Source organism: Sapajus apella, unplaced genomic scaffold (genome assembly GCF_009761245.1).
Source record: "Sapajus apella isolate SASKATOON/1434 unplaced genomic scaffold, GSC_monkey_1.0 scaffold13, whole genome shotgun sequence".
NCBI lineage: Eukaryota > Metazoa > Chordata > Mammalia > Primates > Cebidae > Sapajus > Sapajus apella.
Genome location: NW_022436953.1, coordinates 30,585,314 through 30,606,761, shown reverse-complemented (window position 1 = coordinate 30,606,761; position 21,448 = coordinate 30,585,314). Strand labels below are relative to the sequence as shown.

Sequence of the window (21,448 nt, the reverse complement as noted above, 5' to 3'; positions counted from 1 at the left end):
TTTATGTATTTATAGGAACCATGTTTGGGACATGGTTATTGTATGGACATATAATAAAAATTGAGAATATGAAAAAAATCCATTGCAAGTTCTATATTTTGCATTTTGCTATATTTTTGCAGGCTGGAAAACTGGCATAAAACTTGCACCTAGCAAGAAATATGCGAACCATATTGAAGTTTAGAAATAAATGCATCCTTATGAGGATATATTTAGCTATAAAATTGCCCAGGGAGTTCCTCATAACCCGGTGGAAGTGACTACTCATGCCTAATGTGCCTACCGTTGTCCATGGCCTGGAATCCACATGCAGCCATATTCCTTGAAGCAAGCAGTGCTGGATGCTGCCTCTTCTCCCTGAAAACATGCTTTTTCTAAGGAAAGATGGCGGACCCAGGACACATTGTGACACCGCCATCTCCTGTCACTCAGGCCACCTGTCCTATTCCAAAAAGCTGAGGGAAGGTGGTTAGACATCAAGAATGATCCATCCTGAAGACCCAGTCCAGTTTGTATGACATCACAGCAACTGGCAGACTTATGTATCTTTCAACCAATTCTTCCTGGTGTTTAAATGTTTTGTAGACACTCTGGAAGACACAGAGAAAGCCTGTCTTCGAAGAAAAGTCCAGTGGACATTTCTCCTTCTGTGGACTTCCATGAGATTGTCTTCCATGAACTGCTCCCTCCTGAGGCTGATCCTCCACAACATGGTTTTGTGGTTGTCATTTATAAATGAGGTTCATATGTAATGAGACTCAACATGTCACGAACCGTGTTCACACAGATGGGTCTTTCTCCTGGCCACAGTTGATTGAGCCAGGAAAGAGTGCCCGCCTGGAGCCTAGCCAGTCAGAATCCCTCCACCAGAGTTTCCCAAACAGCAAGAACTCAAAGCACAAGTTTCCTTCTCAGGGAGATTCCCTCTCCCTGAGCAGCTGAAGCTGTTAGATGAGCACAGGGTACTGCCAGGTCCAGCTATGTGAAGGAAGCTGTTCTGTCTAGTGGGAAAAGAGAGAAGCCAACAGAGAGAGAATGGAGGAGAGCTTTCAAGACAGAGTCCGGCTGAAGCTGAGCCTGAGATCAGTGGCTTCTGCGGCCCGACTGCCCTCCTTCCTCCATGTCTGAGAACACGCTCTGTGTTTCAGAAGCTCCATAGAACTTGGCTCTCGCCACCTGCCATTGAAGGAGTCTTGACCAATAGCCCACCCCAGTCCAACACATGCTCTTTCATTTTCCTTAGAACTAGATGTTGCTGATTTCCTGTGGTTCTTCCTCCAGCCCATTGAACCAAAAGCTTCTCAAATTTTTTTCTGTTTCCAGAGCTCACGTCAAGCAGTGTTTCAAATTAGAATAAAGAAGGGGAGACAAAAGAAAAAGAGAGAGTCTGTTGGGATCAAAGTTGCTTTGAAATACACAGGAAACATCTCTCTGAGCCAGCAACAATGAGAGTCCAACTGGCATGTGTGGTCAAGCCACCCTCAGAGGGGATGCTTCTTCCTCTGCTTATAAGAGAGTCCCTTTTTGGAGCGTGGAGCTAAATGAGGGTGATTTGTCACATTTCTTTCTTTGCTGGTTCACTTACTCAGCTCACACACTATTTTAATATGCCTCCTACTCAGAAGCAACTGCTTAGGGACAGGGGATGCATCTTTTCCTCCTCCATCTCCTCCTTCTTCTTTGAATCCTGTGATCTAGAGTAGAGGAGGTGCACCACAGATCCTTGTACATGAGTAGATCAACTGTCTTCCTTCTCAAGGAACTGGTTACCATGCAACAAGCCAAATGTATCTCTTGATGCTCCCTAATGAAAAAAAACTTTATGCCTATCTCTAAGGAACCAGAATTATGATGTCTTGATGTTTCTCCTGCATCAAATCCCCAAACCTACCATATTACAACCAAAACAATACCAACACACAGCTTGAGAGGGCTGTGGCTACAATTTCACAAGGGTTGGAATTATGGATTTTGTACTCACAAAGAAGTGTTCTGAGTGTCAACAGGATTTGGGGTTAATAATAGTGCAATATGCTTAGTTTTTTATATGTAAATATTTTCTGCAACTTGAGCACCATTCTAAAATTAAACGTGAAAAAAGAAACTTGTGCACATAACTTAAGCAAAGAAAATTTAGCTGAAAGTAAACAGACATCCCACACAACCACTCTACTATAAGAATTCTAAAATCTTATGATTTTTTAAAATATGTAGTTTAAATCTTACAATCGCTTTTCTTCTTTCCAGCAACTGAATATCTTACTGTAGAGGAGAGGAGGGAAATGGGACTGGAATAGATGTTTCTAATCCATTAACATTTTTTTAGCATATCTTGCTCCAACATCTGTCTCAGGCCATTTCACCAAGTAGAAAGACTCTTTTCTTTCATTAAGCCAAATTATATTTTGAAAGTTTAAAAGCTTTTAGCAGCACCCATTAGCAGTATTTTCTTTGTGAAAATACACAGATGGAGGGGTCTCCTAATGGCAAGCGATTTTCCAAGCCAGGGCTATTTAAAATATATAATAATCACAAGGAGGTATTAATCAACAAGACTTTGACAATAAAGGCATCAGATTTGCACCTGGGAGTAGCTGCTTCAAGTAAAATATACCCCTTGACTGTCTGGGGTCCTAATGAGAAGTCCTGGATTTTCTCTTGGGCTGTGAAATATTAGAGCCCTGTGCGAAGCAGAATCAGAGAGAACAGAAAACGCAGAGGTGACTACAGTCAGCAAGTAAGGTCACTTTTCATCACTTAGGATTGTAACTATAAAATTGTAAATATCCACATGAGCCCCTAATTTGTTAGTGGAGTGTTTATAGAGCTACTGAGTCATTCAACTGGAATTACATAAGACACTATGTTACCATTTAAGAATTATATTTCTTGTCATATTTTATACTGACTCCCGTGTATGATGCTGGGGGTGTGAAACAGAGCACAAGCCAGGCACGGTGGCTCATGCCTGTAATCCTAGGACTTTGGGAGGCTGACGCAGGTGGATCTGTTGAGGCCAGGAGTTTGAGTCCAGTCTGGCCAACATGGTGAAACCCTGTCTCCGCAAAAAAATACAAAAAAAAAAAAAAAAAAAAAAAGCTGGTATGGTGGTCCATGCCTATAATCCCAGCTACTTGGGAGGCTGAGGCATGACAATTGCTGAAATTCAGGAGGCGAAGGTTACAGTGAGCCAAGATCATGCCACTGCACTCCAGCCTGGCTAACAGAGCAAGATCCTCTCTCAAAAGAAAAAAAAAGAAAAGAAAAGAAACACAAAGCACACCTCCTCTATATCAAAAGCAGACAGGCAAGGTCGTAGCCATGGAGTTAAGACACTAAACTATGTTGGATCTCAGGAAGATCTATAACTAGAGTCTCAAAGAGAGACCTCACATGGTTTTTATGACTGTGATGGTGATGATGGAGATCCAGGGGATGAGGGGAGTGCTTGCTATGAATTATGCTAAAAGTAGCAATTTTTTGAGTACTTACTGTCAGGCTGCATACTGAGTACTGTATGTGTATTACCTCATTTAATCTTTGCAAAACCCTGTTAATCCATTATTGTTATTAAGGACATTTCACAGAGTAAGATCTAATTCCCTGATAAGTAAGTAACTTGCCTAAGGCAGCCAGCTAGTGCATGGTGAGCTGGGAGTACCCCTAGGTCTATAATGCCAGAGTCTGTGACCCTGACAGGGATTGGATAGCAACCAACGCCTTCTAGTCCCACCTGGTTTTGCTCATTGATCTGAAGCCAGGAGCCCAGGGAGATCTGCCTACCCACACTTGATTTGCAATGTAGCTGTGTCTGTTTCTTAAGTGCAGTTATATTAACTGGGATCTTGCAAATGTCTGTTCTTCCAGCCTGATACAGTTTACTGCTTCTGAGATGGCAAACTTAAGGAGACCTTAGAAATTGAATAAAGATTTAAACCTTCCAAAGGTTCTTATAAAAAAAATTGGACATAGACTTTAAAGTTACTTAGCTTGAAGAGTTACTAGTGAAAGCATAATATCAATGGAAACATTGGTCCTTTGCAAAATTCTTACATAATTTGAAACTTCTGGGATCGTGGACAAGAGAGTTCATATTCTCAGTGGCAAGTTTGTGCATAATCTTTTTGAAATATAACATAATACATTTTTAAGTCAGAAAACAGAGAAGTGCTTATCCTGAGAACCCACAGATCGCGGATGAATAATTAGAAGTATGTTCCTGGTTTATTTCTATGGAGCTCAGTTTCATCAACTGTAAAAACTGAAATTACGGCATCTTTTCTCTCCATGTCACAGAATTATAAGGATCAATTCAGATATGGGTGTGAAAGCTTTTTGAGATATAAAAAGGAAAAAGTCTTATCCAAATGGAAGTGATTTTTTATTTTATTTTATTTTTGAGATGGAGTTTCGCTCTTGTTACCCAGGCTGGAGCGCAATGGCACGATCTCGGCTCACCGCAACCTCCGCCTCCTGGGTTCAGGCAATTCTCCTGCCTCAGCCTCCTGAGTAGCTGGGATTACAAGCACGCGCCACCATGCCCAGCTAATTTTTTGTATTTTTAGTAGAGACGGGGTTTCACCATGTTGACCAGGATGGTCTCTATCTCTTGACCTCGTGATCCACCCGCCTCGGCCTCCCAAAGTGCTGGGATTACAGGCTTGAGCCACCGCGCCCCGCCCAGAAGTGATTTTTTTACAGTTATAGCCACAAGATAAAACAAAAGAATTTTAAAAGCCTCATTCAACGCCCCCTTCTCTTGTCCTCTGTTATGTCATCTTTTTTCATGCTTATTGGTAGGAGTTTATAACCAAAGATGCCACTGACTTTATTCTCTCTCCCTGCTTCCAATTTATCTGAGATAGCTAGTCAGTGCACATTTCAGATGGAGGGCAATTCAGAGCTTTCTCGTACCCACACAACCTGGAAGCTAAGGAAAGGAAGTCTCCCACCCAACAAGAGGGCACCTTTATATTAATTGTGCTTGTTGAAAGTTTTATGTAATACTTCCAGTAAAACAACACCCTAAGGCAGATGTGTTGGGCAACTGAAATGCTATGGCCAAATTATTAGAGAACATCAAAGTTGTTAGTAAAAACCAAGACATTGGAGAAAGTGCTGACATCTGACTTCAATGAAAACAAAGAACAATAAGGCTCTTGCTCAAGCATCCAAGCAGCCAAGGGGAGCAGTGTACCATAGAAGTACTCCTTTGCAAGCTGCAGAAAACTCCCCTCAAAGATGTTTAAATGAAAAGAGAATTTATTGGCTCACATCAAGTGAAGGGCTAGGGTGGATATGGCTGCAGGCATGATGGACTCCAGAGCCCCAGCCCTTGTCTTCAGGGACTGGTGTATCCCCGTATTCCTGTATCCCTCAACACTATTGAAAGTTTCCCCTTGCTATGGAAAAATGGCTACCAACAGCCCCCAGGCCATAGAAAAAAGGAATTTTCCTTCTAGGTAGGTTCAGCAAAAACCTGGGCTCCACATCATCACCCCTGCACCCATCCCTGTAGAAGGGCGCTCAGTAAGCTGACCAGTTGCACGTTGGTCACATGGCCACCCCTGCAACTGAGGCCAAGCCCAGAGAAACCACACAGCCAAGAGTACAAGAATGTGGGTCCTCGATGTGCAATGTTTTGTTACCAGAAGGGGGAATGGATACTGGCTGGTGGCAAGCAGCCAATCCACTGTGCAAACCTGAGGAAAACGAAAGGACATCACGACCAACTCACTTCATGACATCTCCTTCTTAATTTCTGCAAATACAGTCCAAATCCTGGCCTCTGTGATTAAATATCAGGCATGCTTCTGTCCCTAATGGGGAACCCATCTCATCAGCTGAGTCCCCACCCATATCCCCAGCATCCTCCAATGTCTTGAAAACCAGAGGAAACTTCTAATTAAAAGAATTTTTGAAGATTTTAAAAAATCCACAGAGATGTACCCTCTCCCATGGGACAGTATTTTATGTTATTAAAAGAGGCACTTTCACTCACTATCCTGGCCTGAGGTGCTTGCCTTTGAATTTGTGTTCACACAATATCTGCAGCAATGCAGAGGATATAGAGTGACCACTTGGCCCACACGTGGTGGTCAAGAGGGCTTTCTCCAGTGATCCTTCCTGGAACCAAGAAAGAGTCACACCAAAGCTTTGTTCCTCTCTTGAGCCCTGAGAAGCAACATTCTAGAAGTTCTTTCCTGTGCCTGGTAATCACCAGTGCCCTGCATCCTGCTACCCAAACGAGAATAATGCTGGAGGCAGGGAGGAAAGCCAGGCATTTTCATCTGACTTTTAAACCTTTCTTTTGGCAGATGAGGAGCTGAGATTGCAGCCCTATCGTTTCAATCCTGGACAAGAAGCAGCCCATATTGAAAGACTAGTTTGTGTCTCCAAAACAATACAGCATAGGGGAGGGAGAAAATAGAGCCAAGAGGCTCAAAGCTGAAAGAATATTAATTTAAGCTTGGTGTTTCACAGATGAGGAAATTGAGCATAAGTAGTGCAATGACTTGGTCAAAGTTCTGCAGCTAATCAGATGAATAAACAAGGCTGAAAGGTCTGTTTGGGAAGGCATAGTAAGTGCTTGTACATAGAAAGCCCTCAATACATGAAAACAGGGTTTGGAGCCAAGCACAGCTGGATTTAAGTCTCCTCTGTTTCAGCTGTGCAGTCTTGGGCAATTTAATGGATTTCCCTATGCTTAATTGAGATAATACTACCTATGTCATACTATCCTCGTAAGGATTCAGAATGCTTACCAAAATACTTGCCATTAGCAAGCACTCAAAAATGCATGATTATTCTGGAATTTTACTTTTAGAAAAGATGTAAAGAAGGAAAGAAGGGAGAAAGGAAAACACAAAGTGGTCACTTTTGAAAATCAACTAAATCAGAAAATTTCTTCACATACTTAGAAAGTAAAAATGAACAAAAGATAAAAGCCTAAAGAAGACAATAGAATGAGATTAAAATAGACCTGGCAGGCCTAAGTAAAGATAATGAAGAGAAAAACAGTGCCATTGCAGAAATCCAAAATGTTTTAGAAGCTGCGGTTGCCAGAATTGACGCTGCAGAAACCAATTCAATAACATTCAGGACAGGACTGAAAAGTCACAGATAACATAGAGACAGAAGACAAAGAAACAAAAGAATGACAGAGAAAATTACTGTTCTGGGCTACATATTTGAGCCTCCCAGATTGTCTAGGCCGGACACCTCTTTGCTCCCTGGGGAGCCTCAGCAGGGAGGCTGCCACATCCCCCAGTGAAGACAGCCTGCATCAGGGGCTACAGCCACACACACAGTACAACGAACACATGCACCTGGCCCCAGGTCAGGGCCTCAGGCACTTCTCCTAATACCACGGGCTTAGGTTTACATCTGCATGCAACCTCCTTCTCCTCCCACGACCTCCAGGCTCAGATGAAGCATCACCACTGGGACAAGGACTGTGACTCCCGGCAGCTGCCAGAGGGTCCAGGTAGCACAATCAGTATGAAGGAGTAGGTGGTGAACCCTGTGGCAAACTTGGATGGAAAGGAGCAGGCAGACACATGTGACCCAAGAGTCGGTGACAAATGATTGGTAACTCCGCCCTCTGCCTGATGAACTGTTCCAGAACACAATGGTTCCTGAAGCCACGGAACACCAGCTGTCTGCTGCGGCCTGTGAGACCAGCTCAGGAATGCACAGCCTCGCTGTTGCTGTGCCTCTGCCCTTGTTTCACTCGCTGTCATTGTTCTTTCGTCGTTGCTGTCCTGGGATTGCATTCCAAACAAAGGGTTGCCATGAAGTTTTGCTCATATTCTGCTTTGGGGGGAATTCAGACTTAGATAATGACCCAAATGTGATAGACAATGGAGATGATATTGGCTTCCATGAATTAGAGAATACAACCAGAGAATAGAGAACAGGCCAATGGAATTAACTATAAAAATGTAAAAAAAGAGGACTTTCTAGAAATGTACCATGACCTAGAATATTATTAGGGAATGATAAATGTTGGGGTTTATCCTGGTAAGATTACTAAATTTCAAAACAACTGAAAGAATCTTACAATATTCAATAAGAAGAAACAGGTGGCTTAGAAGCAAAAATAAAAAATAAAAGATAGGCTAGAATGCCTCCTCAACAACACAGGACTCCAGGATAAAATGGAGCAATCAAGTGTCTACAATATTTTGACAGAAAAAAATGCAAGTCTGAAAACTGTATACTCAAGAAACTGTTATTTATGTGAAAAGTCTGCAGAAGGACATTCTAAATATGCAAAAAGAATTAACACATGAAATGCACCTGACATAATCTCACCCAGTAAGTAATACTGTCCTGGAACAGAGATTTAAATAAAACCTTAAAACCTTTTATTATCTTGAAATGGGAACATATTTTCTTTTTTATGACCAGAAGCCAGAAACTGTAAAGGAGAAAAAAGAAAGATATTTGCAAGGCAAACACAAACAATGCAAAATATAATTACAAATATGACAGAAATGCTAACATCCAATTACATAAGGAAGTTTTAACATCAGTAAGAAAAGATGCCCAATTGAAAAATGGACCAAGTACATAAAAAAGCAACTTATAAAAGAATTCCAAGTGTGTGTGTGTGTAAAAATGTTTGTTCTTACTCATAATAAAAAAAAAAGTACAGATTCAAACAAGAATGTGACATTGCTTTTTACTTAACACACTGGCAAAATTGAAAAGGATAGACAATGTTCAGTGTTCCTATAATGACGTGACTGCTCTGGGGGGCAAGTTACAATAAGCGTTGAGATTGTAAACGTGTATATCAGTTGACCAGCTTTCTCACTTCTAGCATTTTATTATTATAAAACAAGAGGACAGAATTGTAGTAGTATACATTGTAGCAGTCTTCCCGTTAGCATAGTGCTGTGAATTATCTAAATGTGCATTAACAGAAGATAGCTTAACTAAGTATGATATAGCCATTCAATTGAATATCATACAGATGTTCAACACAGTGGTATATTTCAGCATTCTTCAACCTGGAAAGATATCCATCAATACTGTGGAACTGAAAAAGTGGATTTCAGAATGAGAATTTTATAATCATGTTTATATAAAAAAGTATGTGTGTGTGCACGCACGCATTCTCCCACCAACGTCACACGGGTAACTGAACGCATGAGGGTGGTTCCGTATGGGGAGAGAGATAGGGGTACATTTTTACTTCTTTGTCCTTTCTTAGTGTAAATTTTCTAAATGTCTGATTTTTAAATTTACAGTAAGAGTCACATTAACACAACTGTCTTTATTTAAGAAACAAACACTTAATCTTTTTATGCCAAGAGATTATGACTTTCATTGGAGAGTTCCTGTGAAGTTGGTCTTTCTGTTTGCCACTTTTACCATATTAGGGTTCCAGAAATAAAGAGCTCCCAAGTTAGGACAAACAGAGGCTATACATTCAGAACTTCTATAGCAGGGGTCAGGCATCATCACTTGCATTTGACAGGGACTTGAAGGCAGGCAGGGGAGTGGGAAAGTTTCATGGTGAAAGAAAGGATGGCTTCCGATGTGATATGCTGGCAGCGTGTCGGTGTGGGGAAATTGGAGGTGGAATAATGTGAAGTCAGACATCCCATGTGATTGATGGGAGAACATACTTGGCTTTCTCTGCTGTTTCTGAGTTGGAAATGGTGGCGGGGGAGTGGGAATTAGGAATACTGGCAGTCATTGACCATGTCCTGGCTGTTCTGAGCCCATTGCTGCAGTGATTGGCTTCCTGGACTGGCTTGCAGCCTTGTGAGTGTGCATTGTTGTACACGGTCTGACCATTGCCCATTTGTATATTCATCTCTCAATGCATTGCAATTAAGTTACATTATTGGCCACATCATTTCTAAAAAATATAGAATTCTTCCCTTGGGACTCAGCCATACCAGCCTCTATATTAGCTTAGCAATATACTCAGAATAATATCTAATCCATATTTCCATTATCAGCAAGTATTATCTGGCCTTTATTCTTTACTGATTTAATTTATAAGTATGAGTTATACAGCCAACTTTTGATTCAGCATTAAACTGGAATGTTCATAACACCCCTGCTGTGGCTGGCTACCATTTATGGAGCACTCACATGAAATTAAGCACTGGGTTGAGTGCATAACACGTATTATTTCCCTTATCTCTCACTACAGCCCCATTGGGATGTCACTGTGAGTTCCATTCTATGGATGAGGAAACTGAGGCTTGAAGAGGTCCAGGAACACAGCCACAGTGGACCTTGCTAAGTGGAATGCCCTTTGAGCTTGGGTATGTCTGACTGTAAAGCTGGTGCTTATAAATCCCAGGAAATGTGAGACCCTGTAAAATGATTTGACCACATATAAAGCCTGGGTTACCAAATCCCAGAGAAGCCTGAGAGAGAATGCAATGCACCAGCTCTGAGCTGCAGATCTTGCTTCTTAAAGACTATAAAGGAATCTTAACCCATAATTCTTTTTATGTACCTGGAGAGTTTCCATCATGATTGCAGGAAGCAGGATTCTAGCTAATGTCATCCTTTGGCAGTGACCAGAATGCACTTTGATAATTACTAACCTGCTTCTCCAAGAATGCATGGAGTTCCATCGTGAACAGGGAGCAAGAGTGACAAACCCCCTGTAGGCTGTCTTCTCCAGTGAAACTTTTAGTGCATTTACTGTTGTAGGTGGCAAGATACCACAGCTCCATTCTTTACAGAAGGGTTACTTTACAATGTTATATCAGTGTTTACCAAGTGCATGGGCAGCTTCTTTATAATTTCATAATTTTCCATTTGAACTGGGTCCTGTCATTTTCTAATTGCTCCTTTGTTCTTTCCCATGGGAATACATTTCACCATGGGAAATATATCTTGAAAATTTCAAGACATCTTTGTTTCCCCTCACTGTGTCCTTTTTGCCACTTCCATTTACTTACTCTCCACACTCTCTCTCCTGTAATTAAATGCAGCCAACTTTTCTGAACCAGCCCACGACACTCAAAAATGTTGGAACACTTAAGTAAGATAAAGACTTCAGACACTGGGTTGGAGGCACATTCATGTACTGGAGTCAGACTGCCTGGGTTCCCAACTTGGCTTTACTGCTTACAAGATACATGATCTTCGGAAGGGAACTTAACCTCTTTTCACCTAGTGGCTTATCTGTGAAATGGGGCTAATAAGAGTATCTACCTAACAAGTATTTTGTTGCATTTTTAGGATTGTTATGGAAATTGAGTGAAACCATATGTAAACATCCTGCAGATGGAACAATCCTGCAGAACCTGGTCTTGGTCTTTGTTATTCTGGAAAGGGATGTTGGCGCTGCATGAGCTGCATCTGTGGCTCCATCAAGGTTTGTGCTCCAGGGGAAGGATCTTGCCTGTCATTTCCCTTTGTGTGAGGCAAGCATGAGAATGACCTTGCAGGCTAGGAACAAACACTGAGCTGGTGGGGTCAGCTGCTCAGAAAACCTGTACACCTGGCTTGGGGGAAGGTGGCACTGGGGGAAGTTGAAAGTGTGCACAGCCCCCATGAAGAGGAGAAGCACAGGTGAGGGTCCATCCCAGACAGCCCTGCGAGAGCCATCAGGGTCAACCAAAAGACCATATTTACCCCATAAAGGAGAATTCAAGCCACAATCTTCCACCAACACAGAAGCCTGCCTCTGTCCTCACCAGATGAGTGTGTCTGAATATTAACAAAGAGGAGCTCAGGAGGGAAAGAGTGGAGAGGAGGCTCCTGGATGCTCACCGTTATTTTCTGATAGGACAACAGGAGAAATGAGCGTAGTGAGTGTAGGAACAGGCCTTGGATAGCAAATTGCCATATTCTCAGCCTTGCTACATGTGGGAGATGAAATCCAATTGTTTTCAGATTTCCCTTCCGTAAAATGTTGATCTCTTCCTGCAAGTACTCAAAGATGAATGGGAATGAATTTTTGGAGTAAAAATTTTGTAGCATACATCTTTGTTTTTTAAGGATTGACATTAGAAATAAATAGCCAACAGAAAAAAAAATGAGAAGAGCACCCTAAAAAGTCAACTGCAAAAGTAGAAATCTTAATTATTTTATTTCTTTGCTTGAGCTTTAACCCCCACTCTCCACTCATACTTACGTGTATAAGTCAGGGTTCTCTGGAGGGACAGAACTAATATGTTTATGGAATTTACCAGGTACTAACTCACAGGATAACAAGGTCCCTGAATAGGCTGTCTGCAAGCTAAGGAGCAGAGAGCCAGTCCAAGTTCCAAGACGGAAGAACTTGGCATCTGATGTTTAAGGGCAGGAAGCATCCAGCACAGGGGAAAGATGTAGGCTGGGAGGCTAGGCCAGTCTCTCCTTCACATTTTTCTGCCTACTTTATATTCTAGCCACGCTGGCATCTGATTAGACAGTGCCCACACAGATTAGGGGTGTGTCTGCCTTTCCCAGGCCACCGACTAAAATGTTAATTTCCTTTGGCAACACCCTCACAGACACACCCAGGATCAATACTTTGTATGCTTCCATCCAATCAAGTTGACACTTAGTATTCACCATCACTTCATGCATCCCTCCAAAAATAATGGGGGATATTTCTGTTATAATCTCAGTAGATATTTCTGAGAACAAAATGTTTCTCATTCACATATGAAAAAGAATTCAGAGCCATGGCATTCTAGCTTCAAGGCGAGTTTCGGAGGATGGGCCAGGAATCTGCTCTACTGTCCCCAATTCCCTCAGCACTTTGGAGAGCAACTGCGTTCCCACCCCAGTGCCCTGGTCCAATCAAGGGCTTCACATCACAGCTTAATTACTTCTCAGGGCAGAATTGCGAAGCGGGCAAGGAAGGATGAATCTGTGTTGCTGGATGTCGTTCACACAACAAACTACTCCTACTTTTATTGAAACCTGCTATGTGTGTATTTCAGTTTCATTCTTAGGAATTTATGAAAGCCAAAAATACATTTGATGATTTTTTTTTTCTTAAAAACCCTCCAGTGGTTTCCTCTGTCACTCAGAGGAAAAACAAAAGTCCTGCAGGAGCCCTCCTACCTGTGTGATGCCATCTCTCTCCACCCTCGCCCTACTCACTCCAATCCAGGAAAGTGGAATTCTCACAATTCTCAGCAATGCCTTACCTAACCACTGAATCAGAAATTGTACTCCATCTCTACCCCACAATACTCCAGCTCCCCTTCCTTCTGAAATACTATGTACACACACACATATATACACATATATATAGGATTATATATTAAATATATATTCTTGTTTTCTCTAATTCCGTCACCGCATCCAACGCCAGTAATTGTGTTCTATTTTCTTCACTGCTGCATTCCCAGCACCTAAAACATAGAAGGTGCTCAATAAACGTTTGCCAAAAATGTGAATTAATAAATGAACAATCTTCCAACATAAATAATACTGGCCCCATTTTATAGATAGATGATGAAGCTTGGGCTCAAAAGCATTCTAGAAGCTTGAGCAACATGGTACCATTCAGTGAAAGAGGAACCCAGGATTCAAGCACAGTTAGTGTGGCCTGGGTGTCTTTGATATCCGGCCTCCTAAGCTTCCCTTTGCCCTCCCCTTTTCCACACCAGCATTCTCTGTCTCCAGGTACCTGTGGCCCTCATGAATTCTTTTCCTTCCCTTCTGATACAGTCTCTCCAAATAGAACATGAAGCTCAATCACATTCAGGTAGAGTTGACAAAAATTGACTAAAAGGTAATTCATCCCTTGGAATGTTTGCATTCCAAGGTCTTACAAAGCTTTGCTGACGCATCCAGCTCTAAAGGTGAAATTCAGGTCTCCAGCTGCAGCATCCCTGGTGTTGGGGGATAGAGGGTCACCAGGGTCCTCTCATCACTGCCCCCCTGTCCCCACAAGCCACTCTCCTACCTGCCAATGCAGCCTTGAGAGCAGGCCTTGCTCTTAAACATTTTATTCCTAAAACTTTAGCAAGAGGTACAATTTTTCTTCAAAAAGAAATTTTTCCTGCCTACCAGCATTTCATCTGCTATGATTTTTGGAGCACAAATAGTTTTTCATAGGCCTTTTTCCCCCTGAGATTAAAATGATATTTTAGATCTAGAAGTGGGAAGCGAATTTTTCCAATTATGTTTTTGGCTTTTTATTATTCCAACCAATCCATATAAATGCAAATAATAGAAAATTAGGAAGATTCTCCTGAAATAACAATCTTTTCTCTTCTGTACACAAGATGCCCCACTGACACCACACTTACCATGAGCTTATTAATGCAGTCGTAACTTGTTTTCTACTTCGCAGGAGTAAATAACGCCTATCAGGCTATCTAATTAGCTTTCCTGCCAATAACGTTAGGCAGATAAGAAATGCCAATTTCCCTGACAAGCTTCTGTCAGATCTTGCACATTTTATTGGAAGCATTTTGCATGTTACCCTTGAAAACTCACAGTGCTGCAGAGCCCCTTTGCCGCATTTGCAGATGCTCTGAGAGGACTTCAGTTTCAGGGCCAAGGGTAAGGACAGTGGCTGATGGCTTAGATTTTTAAAGCCGCCTCATAGGAAGAGGCCATAGTGACAGAAAACAGAGACACAAGTGTTGCCTGAGGACCTCGCTTCATCTGTGTCCATGTACACAGGGAGAAGTGGGAAATGGAATGATTGTTTGGGGTTAAAAAAATTAAGGTACATTCACTTTGAAGGTGTTTGTTTGTTTCTGATTTCAGATATTCCTTTAAAATCTCAATGACTTCAGTGATCTCTGTGGCCACGAAGCAGGAAGGCAACTGGATGCCATCGGTGGGTCAAGGGAATGGCTCCAGATCCTACGCCAACATCTGGAGCACTGCTGGGCTGATTTCTCGTTTCAACACCTGCACAGCAGTCTCCCACCTGCCCCACTCCACACCCCCTGGGAACAGAGACAGAGGCCACGGTGCCACTGAAGGGCTAGTTTAACCTCTCATGTGACTGCTGGTGGGGGAAGGTGCTAGAAGGACCAGACCCTCCACAGGCAGACGAGGGAGCAGCAGAGGACCTGGTGGAGGACGCCTGTCCTGAGCTAGCTCTTCCTCTCCCAGTGCCACCTGTACCCTATATCCCCACCTGCTTATCCTTGTGGATACCCACAAGCCATGTTTGCATCAAGACTCAAGGCCATGCCTTTGCATCTAGAAAATCGGCCCATAGCTGCCCGCTCTGGTGTGTGTTCATATGCACTTGTGTGTTTTGGGGGAGCACTGATGGGCAGGAGGTGATCTTAGAAAGAAAATATGGATTTGTTTAAGCAAATGTTTAAAAATTATTGAAGGGTACATCTCGCTTTCCTATACATGGAACATCCACTGAAAGAAGGACCAGACCGAAAGGCCACATGTGTCCTTCTGGACCCAGGGAACAGCGCTGGTGCAGTGGGTGACACAGCAGAAGGAGCAATGTCCTCCTCCACCTCCTGCTGTCTCATACCCCTGCGTAGGGGTCTGCCCTGCCACAGCCCACATGTCCATCCCATTCGGGAAAAAGTTACTAATGGACCACATAAATTGTTTTTTCTCTCACAAGTGGAGCTTTGAGACAGGTTTACTTTTTTAAAAAAAACTCAATTTACTCTGTACCAGTTGGGAGAGGAAGGACATTTGAGAATCGGTAGCATGCGAACACTCAGTGATAAGGAGACGATGTAGTCTGTGACTACAGGCACATGACCCTGCCTGCATCTCTGACTGCTGCAGAGAGAACCAGGCATGGATCCCTGACCCCAAAGGGAAATTAAAGATGCTGACCTGGGGGAGGTGCTGGGCCTCATGCTGTGAGGCCCTGAAGAGCAACACAAAGCCCCAGGTGGATGGAAGTTATGGGAGAGCAGAAACAAAGGTCTTGCAGACCATCCAGTTTGCAGGGAAGAAAACACAGCTAGAAGGGGGCAAGGGACCCCGGAGGGCAGGGCTGCTGCCTGATGGCTTCCACTTCTACCAAGCTTCTCTGTACCTTACAAAATGTTTCCCTGAGGTTCCCTGATCCTTAAAATAAATGCTCCTTCCTGTAACTCACATTTACATGATCTATGTTACTTCGTCCCTTAATGCTTAGGATGAATCTATGCAACAAGAGTGAAATAAGCACACACCACAAACATGAAACCACTTGTTTTTGTAGAAGTCACCAAGAAAGCACAGAAGACCTCTAGGGGCCTCGGTTTCTTTCCGTGGGCACGTGGCACATCACCAGCAATACAGCATGTGTGAAGACCGCTTTGTGTGGAAATTGATTTGGTTGAGCAGACCTAGCTGGTTACAGTGAGACCAGCTCACCATGAGTACTGTTTTCTGAAGACTCTGTGTCTCTATCCAAAGCTGATGACTAAGGACAGGTCACCACAGGCAGCTTCCACTGCCCCTAGTCTAGGAGCTGTGTATGGCTTACAGCAAACACCCTTAGTGTGCTGCAGAATCCAATATGCATGAATAGATTTATTAACTTTATGCTTTTGAAATAACACATCAACCAATGTCACATTATCCTTTTAAAAAAGCAATGTCAGGAGTTTCAATGCAAAGAGTGGGGAGTCTTTCCTGGAAGGAAAGGGGAAAGAGAGGGCACTAATCAGTGTGATTTGTGGAACACGTTTCCAAACGGCTGCCCCAGCAACACAGGGCACTGCCAGTCTCTCTGTTATTGTTGTTACCGGCAGCATTTCTTTGTTTAAAGATTTTAAAAGGCAACGAATTTCTGAGACAAGACAAAAGAACAACCTATAGCTAAGCACATTTGGAATTGGAAAAGGGAGGCAAGAATTACATCTAGAGGACTGTGGCGATGTTTGTTCTTGGTATCAGCTAATTAATTAATTGATACAGCTGTACCACTCACCTTAACTTTAGTTAATTTCACAAGCCCCTTAGAAACAGAAATAGTACATCCCTAACCCCAAGAATTGGCCCTGTTAAGCCATTTGAGAAAACAATATAAAAGGAATAATAAACATCACACTATTCGTGTTACGATATCATAGGCAGGAAATAAAGTACCATTGTGATGACTGTGAACGTGGTCATGCATTCTGGCCAAGTTAAGACCAAAGGTAATGTGTCCATCCCATTTGGGAAACAGCTACTAATGGACCACATAAATTGTGTTTTCTCCCACAAGTGGAAGCTTGAGACAGGTTTACTTTCTTTTTAAACTCAATTTATTCTGTACCAGTTAGGAGAGGAAAGATATTTGAGAATCGAGAGCATGCCAACACTCAGTGATAAGGAGACGATGGACCTTGAGCATGTCAGTCACACCCTACAATCTGAGACTAACTCCTGGAGTCCTTTGCACACTTAGTCATGATTTTGCTCTTCGAAAGGAAGTTTTTTTCATCCCTGTGCCAACTCCATTGCGAAAGGACCTTTTCATAAACATCTTCTCCGAAATTGGCTTTAGGAAAGCTAGTTCTTTGCTCCTGTCCAGTCTAGCTGGGCAGCTGTTCAGCAGAATGAGAAAGTAATCAGATTTTCCAGACACCTGTCAATTCAGATGGGGGAGGAAAAAGAGAATACAGCCTTAGGGCTAAAAGTGTATTTCAACAGTAACAATTTTCAAAATCTTATGGCGATAAATCTAATATATCAATCATCTTAAAGGCAGAAGTTTTACTAAAACACAATATTTATCTAGATACGAAATATTATTTGGAGTGATCTACTCACTTGTCTAATTTTTGCACTACTTGTATACTTGCTGCTATTCCATATTTATATCATGCACTATACTTAAGTTATCTTGTTGCTGTTATTTTATAAAGAATATTTCAAGCAGCACTAATTAGCCCTGGGAATCATTTTTGAAATTCACTTAGGAAAACAGCCCATGAAGATCAGACTCTAGGTTTCAATCAGAACCGCTTTTCTCCTGGGGCTTGTCCTGGGCCATTTGCCAAGTTTTCCCATAAGAATGTCTTGCTGCTTGAACAATGGCATCTTCAACTTCTGACTTTAGTTCAGGTCCTCATCAGCGGCTTGGGATCCAGATAGTACAGGACAGTGGAGGGTGCTTAGTGGTGAAAGAAATAGATCTGCAACCTTAGAGTTCAATCGGGACTTCAGGAACCTGAAGTTCAACCCGCTATTTTGCAGATGAAGAAACAAAGCACAAGACCAAAGGTGCATGCCCCATGTCACAGGGCTGGAGATTCCAAAAGGCAGCTCTGACCCAGGGCTTAGGTACGAATCATCAACAGCTGTCATGTTTTCCCTCTTCCGTGGTTTCAGAAGAATTAGAAAACACTGATAAGATGCTAACACAAGGTTCACCAATAATGCAAAGCACAGATTTATCCATGATCTGTGTGCTGCTTGCTTTATGGGCATCATCTTGTCTCACTCCTGAACAAAGCTCTGTGACATAGGTGCCATTAGTTTCGGGGTATCTGACTCCAAGTTTAGGTTTCTCAACTATACTAGAACTACAAGAGGAAAAGGAAACTGAGTGCTTTTATTATCAATAAAGAGACATAATACAATGTAAAAACCAGACATTATTTCTATCGTGGTGCACAAAAACAAGTTTAGTCTCAGGTTACTGTATCTGGAAGTTGAAATGGAGCCAGAGTGCATAAAGTATTCCCTATAATTCTTCACCCATGATGGGGTGGTTTACTGAAGATTCAGTGTATCCCAGACCAATCCTTCCCTCTGTCCTCTGGGGAAAAAAATGGGCTTTTTTTTTTCCTTTTTGATCTCAGAGAGTTTGGTCAGAGTTTCAGAAGTATTGTTAATGAGAAAACCAATGAAACACTCTTAGTTGGACACCCACTACGTGTTTTTCTGTGTGTTAACAGAGGAAATCTAAACTTGATAGATAGAATGCCTTCTATTTAAAATCCCCAGCCGGGAGGGGCCTCTGAGTCATTCCAGGAAGGGAAGCAAGCCAGTTCTTTCCAGAAATACTCATGATGCCACCTTTATACTGCAAAAGAAATGTATCAGTTCTGGTTATGAGATTCCTGAAACATCCCCAAAAAGGTACTGATGTTCTTTGCTGATCATTGAAGGCAGCCCTTGCCAGGGCAGACTCATTAACATAATAAGATTGTATATGTGCCTGGTTAATGGACTCAGTGAAGTTCACAACAAATATAAAAGCCTACGTGTCATCTGCCTGCATAATCATTCACCCTAAGCAATCAAATTGGCATGGATACCATCCACACTCTTACTACAGGACTCTGTAATAACAAGAACAAAACTGTCACATGCAGAAATAGAAACAAGGAAAATGCAGTGAAAGGAGAAACATTGCATTTATGGACAAGGAAGTCTCATGAGTATTTTAGAACAAAGTACATTCTTAATTTTTTTAAAAAGAAGCTACAGAGAAGTGTCTCTTATTCAACAGAAATGTCATGAGTAAACCTTTGAGGAAAGAACGGAAAGTAATTAGGGAGACACTTGAGAAAATATACCAATTTATGGATTGTGACTCATCAGCTTGATCAATGTGGTGTCTTATAGAATTGATGACTAAATTAGCATTGAATGCTCATAGGAGTAAAACCAAAAATAAATAAATAAGAAGCTATATAAACTAAACAAGAAATTTTAAAATGACAGATGCAAAGATTAGCGAGAAGGCCAATAATATAAATAACTAGAGCATTATGTGTAGACATATATTTATCATTTGGGATTTATGTGACATCTCTTTATCCTAAAAGTAGTTTCATAAATCACATTGATTTCAGTAATTATAATGTGACAGATTAAGTTTTAGTGAAAAAAAGTTAAAGTTCAAAATGCTAACAATGACAAAAGATATTTTAAAATTTTAAACAAAATATTGACATAAAAGCAACTGAAATGTCATGTAGAAATAGTATTAAATATTCCAGAGAAAGATATTTATTTTCTGAATGTCTTGAACAGCTCAATGAACACAGGAGCTCAATCAGCATTCTTGAATAAATATATGAATTAATATTTTATGTGATATTTTATTTAGATCTAACATTCTATCTATATTCTGCAGCTGAAAAAAATTAACTGTTTTTGAAAAATGACCACTGTATTTTTAATATAGTTTCCACGGTTAAGTGTGCACTTTGATTATGAATGAATGCATGTGGAATAAATAAATTACCACTGGCAAAAAATTATTTTACATTGAGATGAATATTTCCCTTTGCAGGAGCCAACCCTAAATGACTCAAAACAAATTTGAATATAGTCCAGTATTACTTGTCACACAAATATTTTCTTTTACTAATTTCATCAGTCTGCTGACTTTTTCCCATTGAGAACTCTAATAATAAAGGAAATAACTTTTCTGCACATATTCCTTCAGAGTATTTGGAATTTACATACTTTGCCATTTTCGTCATCTATTTAGGTATCTAAATTAGAGGCAAATCCTTACCTTGGAAGATAGAACTGGATAACACCGAAACACATGCGTTGTCGACAGCAGCAGAAGTAGGATGAGATTGAGTTTCAGTGAGCTGCGAGGCAGAAAAAACACAATCAACATTTAGTCTCATTTAGGCAAGAATAAGTAAAACAGCTTATAAAAATTCAGCATTTTTCTTTGCAGAAAAATGTAGCCTTTTACCTAATCATTTTGGACTTGCCAAAATCTGTGCAGATTGGTGGTTTTATTGCCAAATTTCTCACACTTACTGTCAGATCCTTGTTGGGTAGCTCTTTTATACCAGAAAAGTTCAGAAGTAAAAATGTCATCTCATCCCTTCTATATGACTAATTGGTCTGGCTGTGGCCTTTTGTTCTTGTTAAGCAGGAAAAGGACATAACATATAGGTATTGTCATTGAGCTGCCCAAGATTGACTTCATTTAAAGTTTGCCATTAAGAATGTCCTTCCAAAGCATTGTCTTCTAGACTGCGTCATTGTGGGATGGGTGGCCAGAGGTCTCAACAGGAAACAAAAGGTTTTTTTAGCTTCGAGTTTAAACCTTTAAGAAGGATGACGTTCTTTCCTTGAATGTCCCAGGCATCATGTTTCAGAAACTAATGCAAAAGAAATACTTACAGAAATAAAGATCATCTACCTGGCTGGGCGCAGTGGCTCACAGTGCTGTAATCCTAGCACTTTGGGAGGCCGAAGCGGGTGGATCACCTGAGGTCAGGAGTTTGAGACGGCATGGTGAAACCCTGTCTCCACTAAAAATGCAAAAAGTAGCCGGGTGTGGTGGTGCACACCTGTAATCCCAGCTACTTGGGAGGAAGAGGCAGGAGGCAGGAGAATCGCTTGAACCCGGAAGGTGGAGGTGGCAGTGAGCCAAGATCACACCACACTGCACTCTAGCCTGGGTGACAGAGGCAGACTCAGACTCAAAAAGCAAAAAACATTTACCCAAACAACTCATGCAGATTATTTACATTTTTTACATTAGATTTCTTTCCTTTAGGACTTGAGCAGTCAAAACAGGAAAGTAAATGTCACACTTTTTCTGCTTGTCATCCAAATAAAGGAA

At 41.5% G+C, this 21,448-nt stretch overlaps 1 protein-coding gene across 1 annotated transcript; it reads right to left on the bottom strand.

Moving 5' to 3' along the window:
* Nucleotides 1-16,430: 16,430 nt before the first annotated feature.
* On the bottom strand, nt 16,431-20,628 carry NPS (neuropeptide S). Its single transcript, XM_032281137.1, has 3 exons — nt 20,567-20,628; nt 20,375-20,456; nt 16,431-17,485 (listed from the first exon to the last, which is right to left on the bottom strand). The coding sequence occupies exons 1-3, from the start codon at nt 20,572-20,574 to the stop codon at nt 17,306-17,308; spliced, it is 270 nt and encodes an 89-aa protein (XP_032137028.1). The 5' UTR covers nt 20,575-20,628; the 3' UTR covers nt 16,431-17,305.
* Nucleotides 20,629-21,448: the final 820 nt, after the last annotated feature.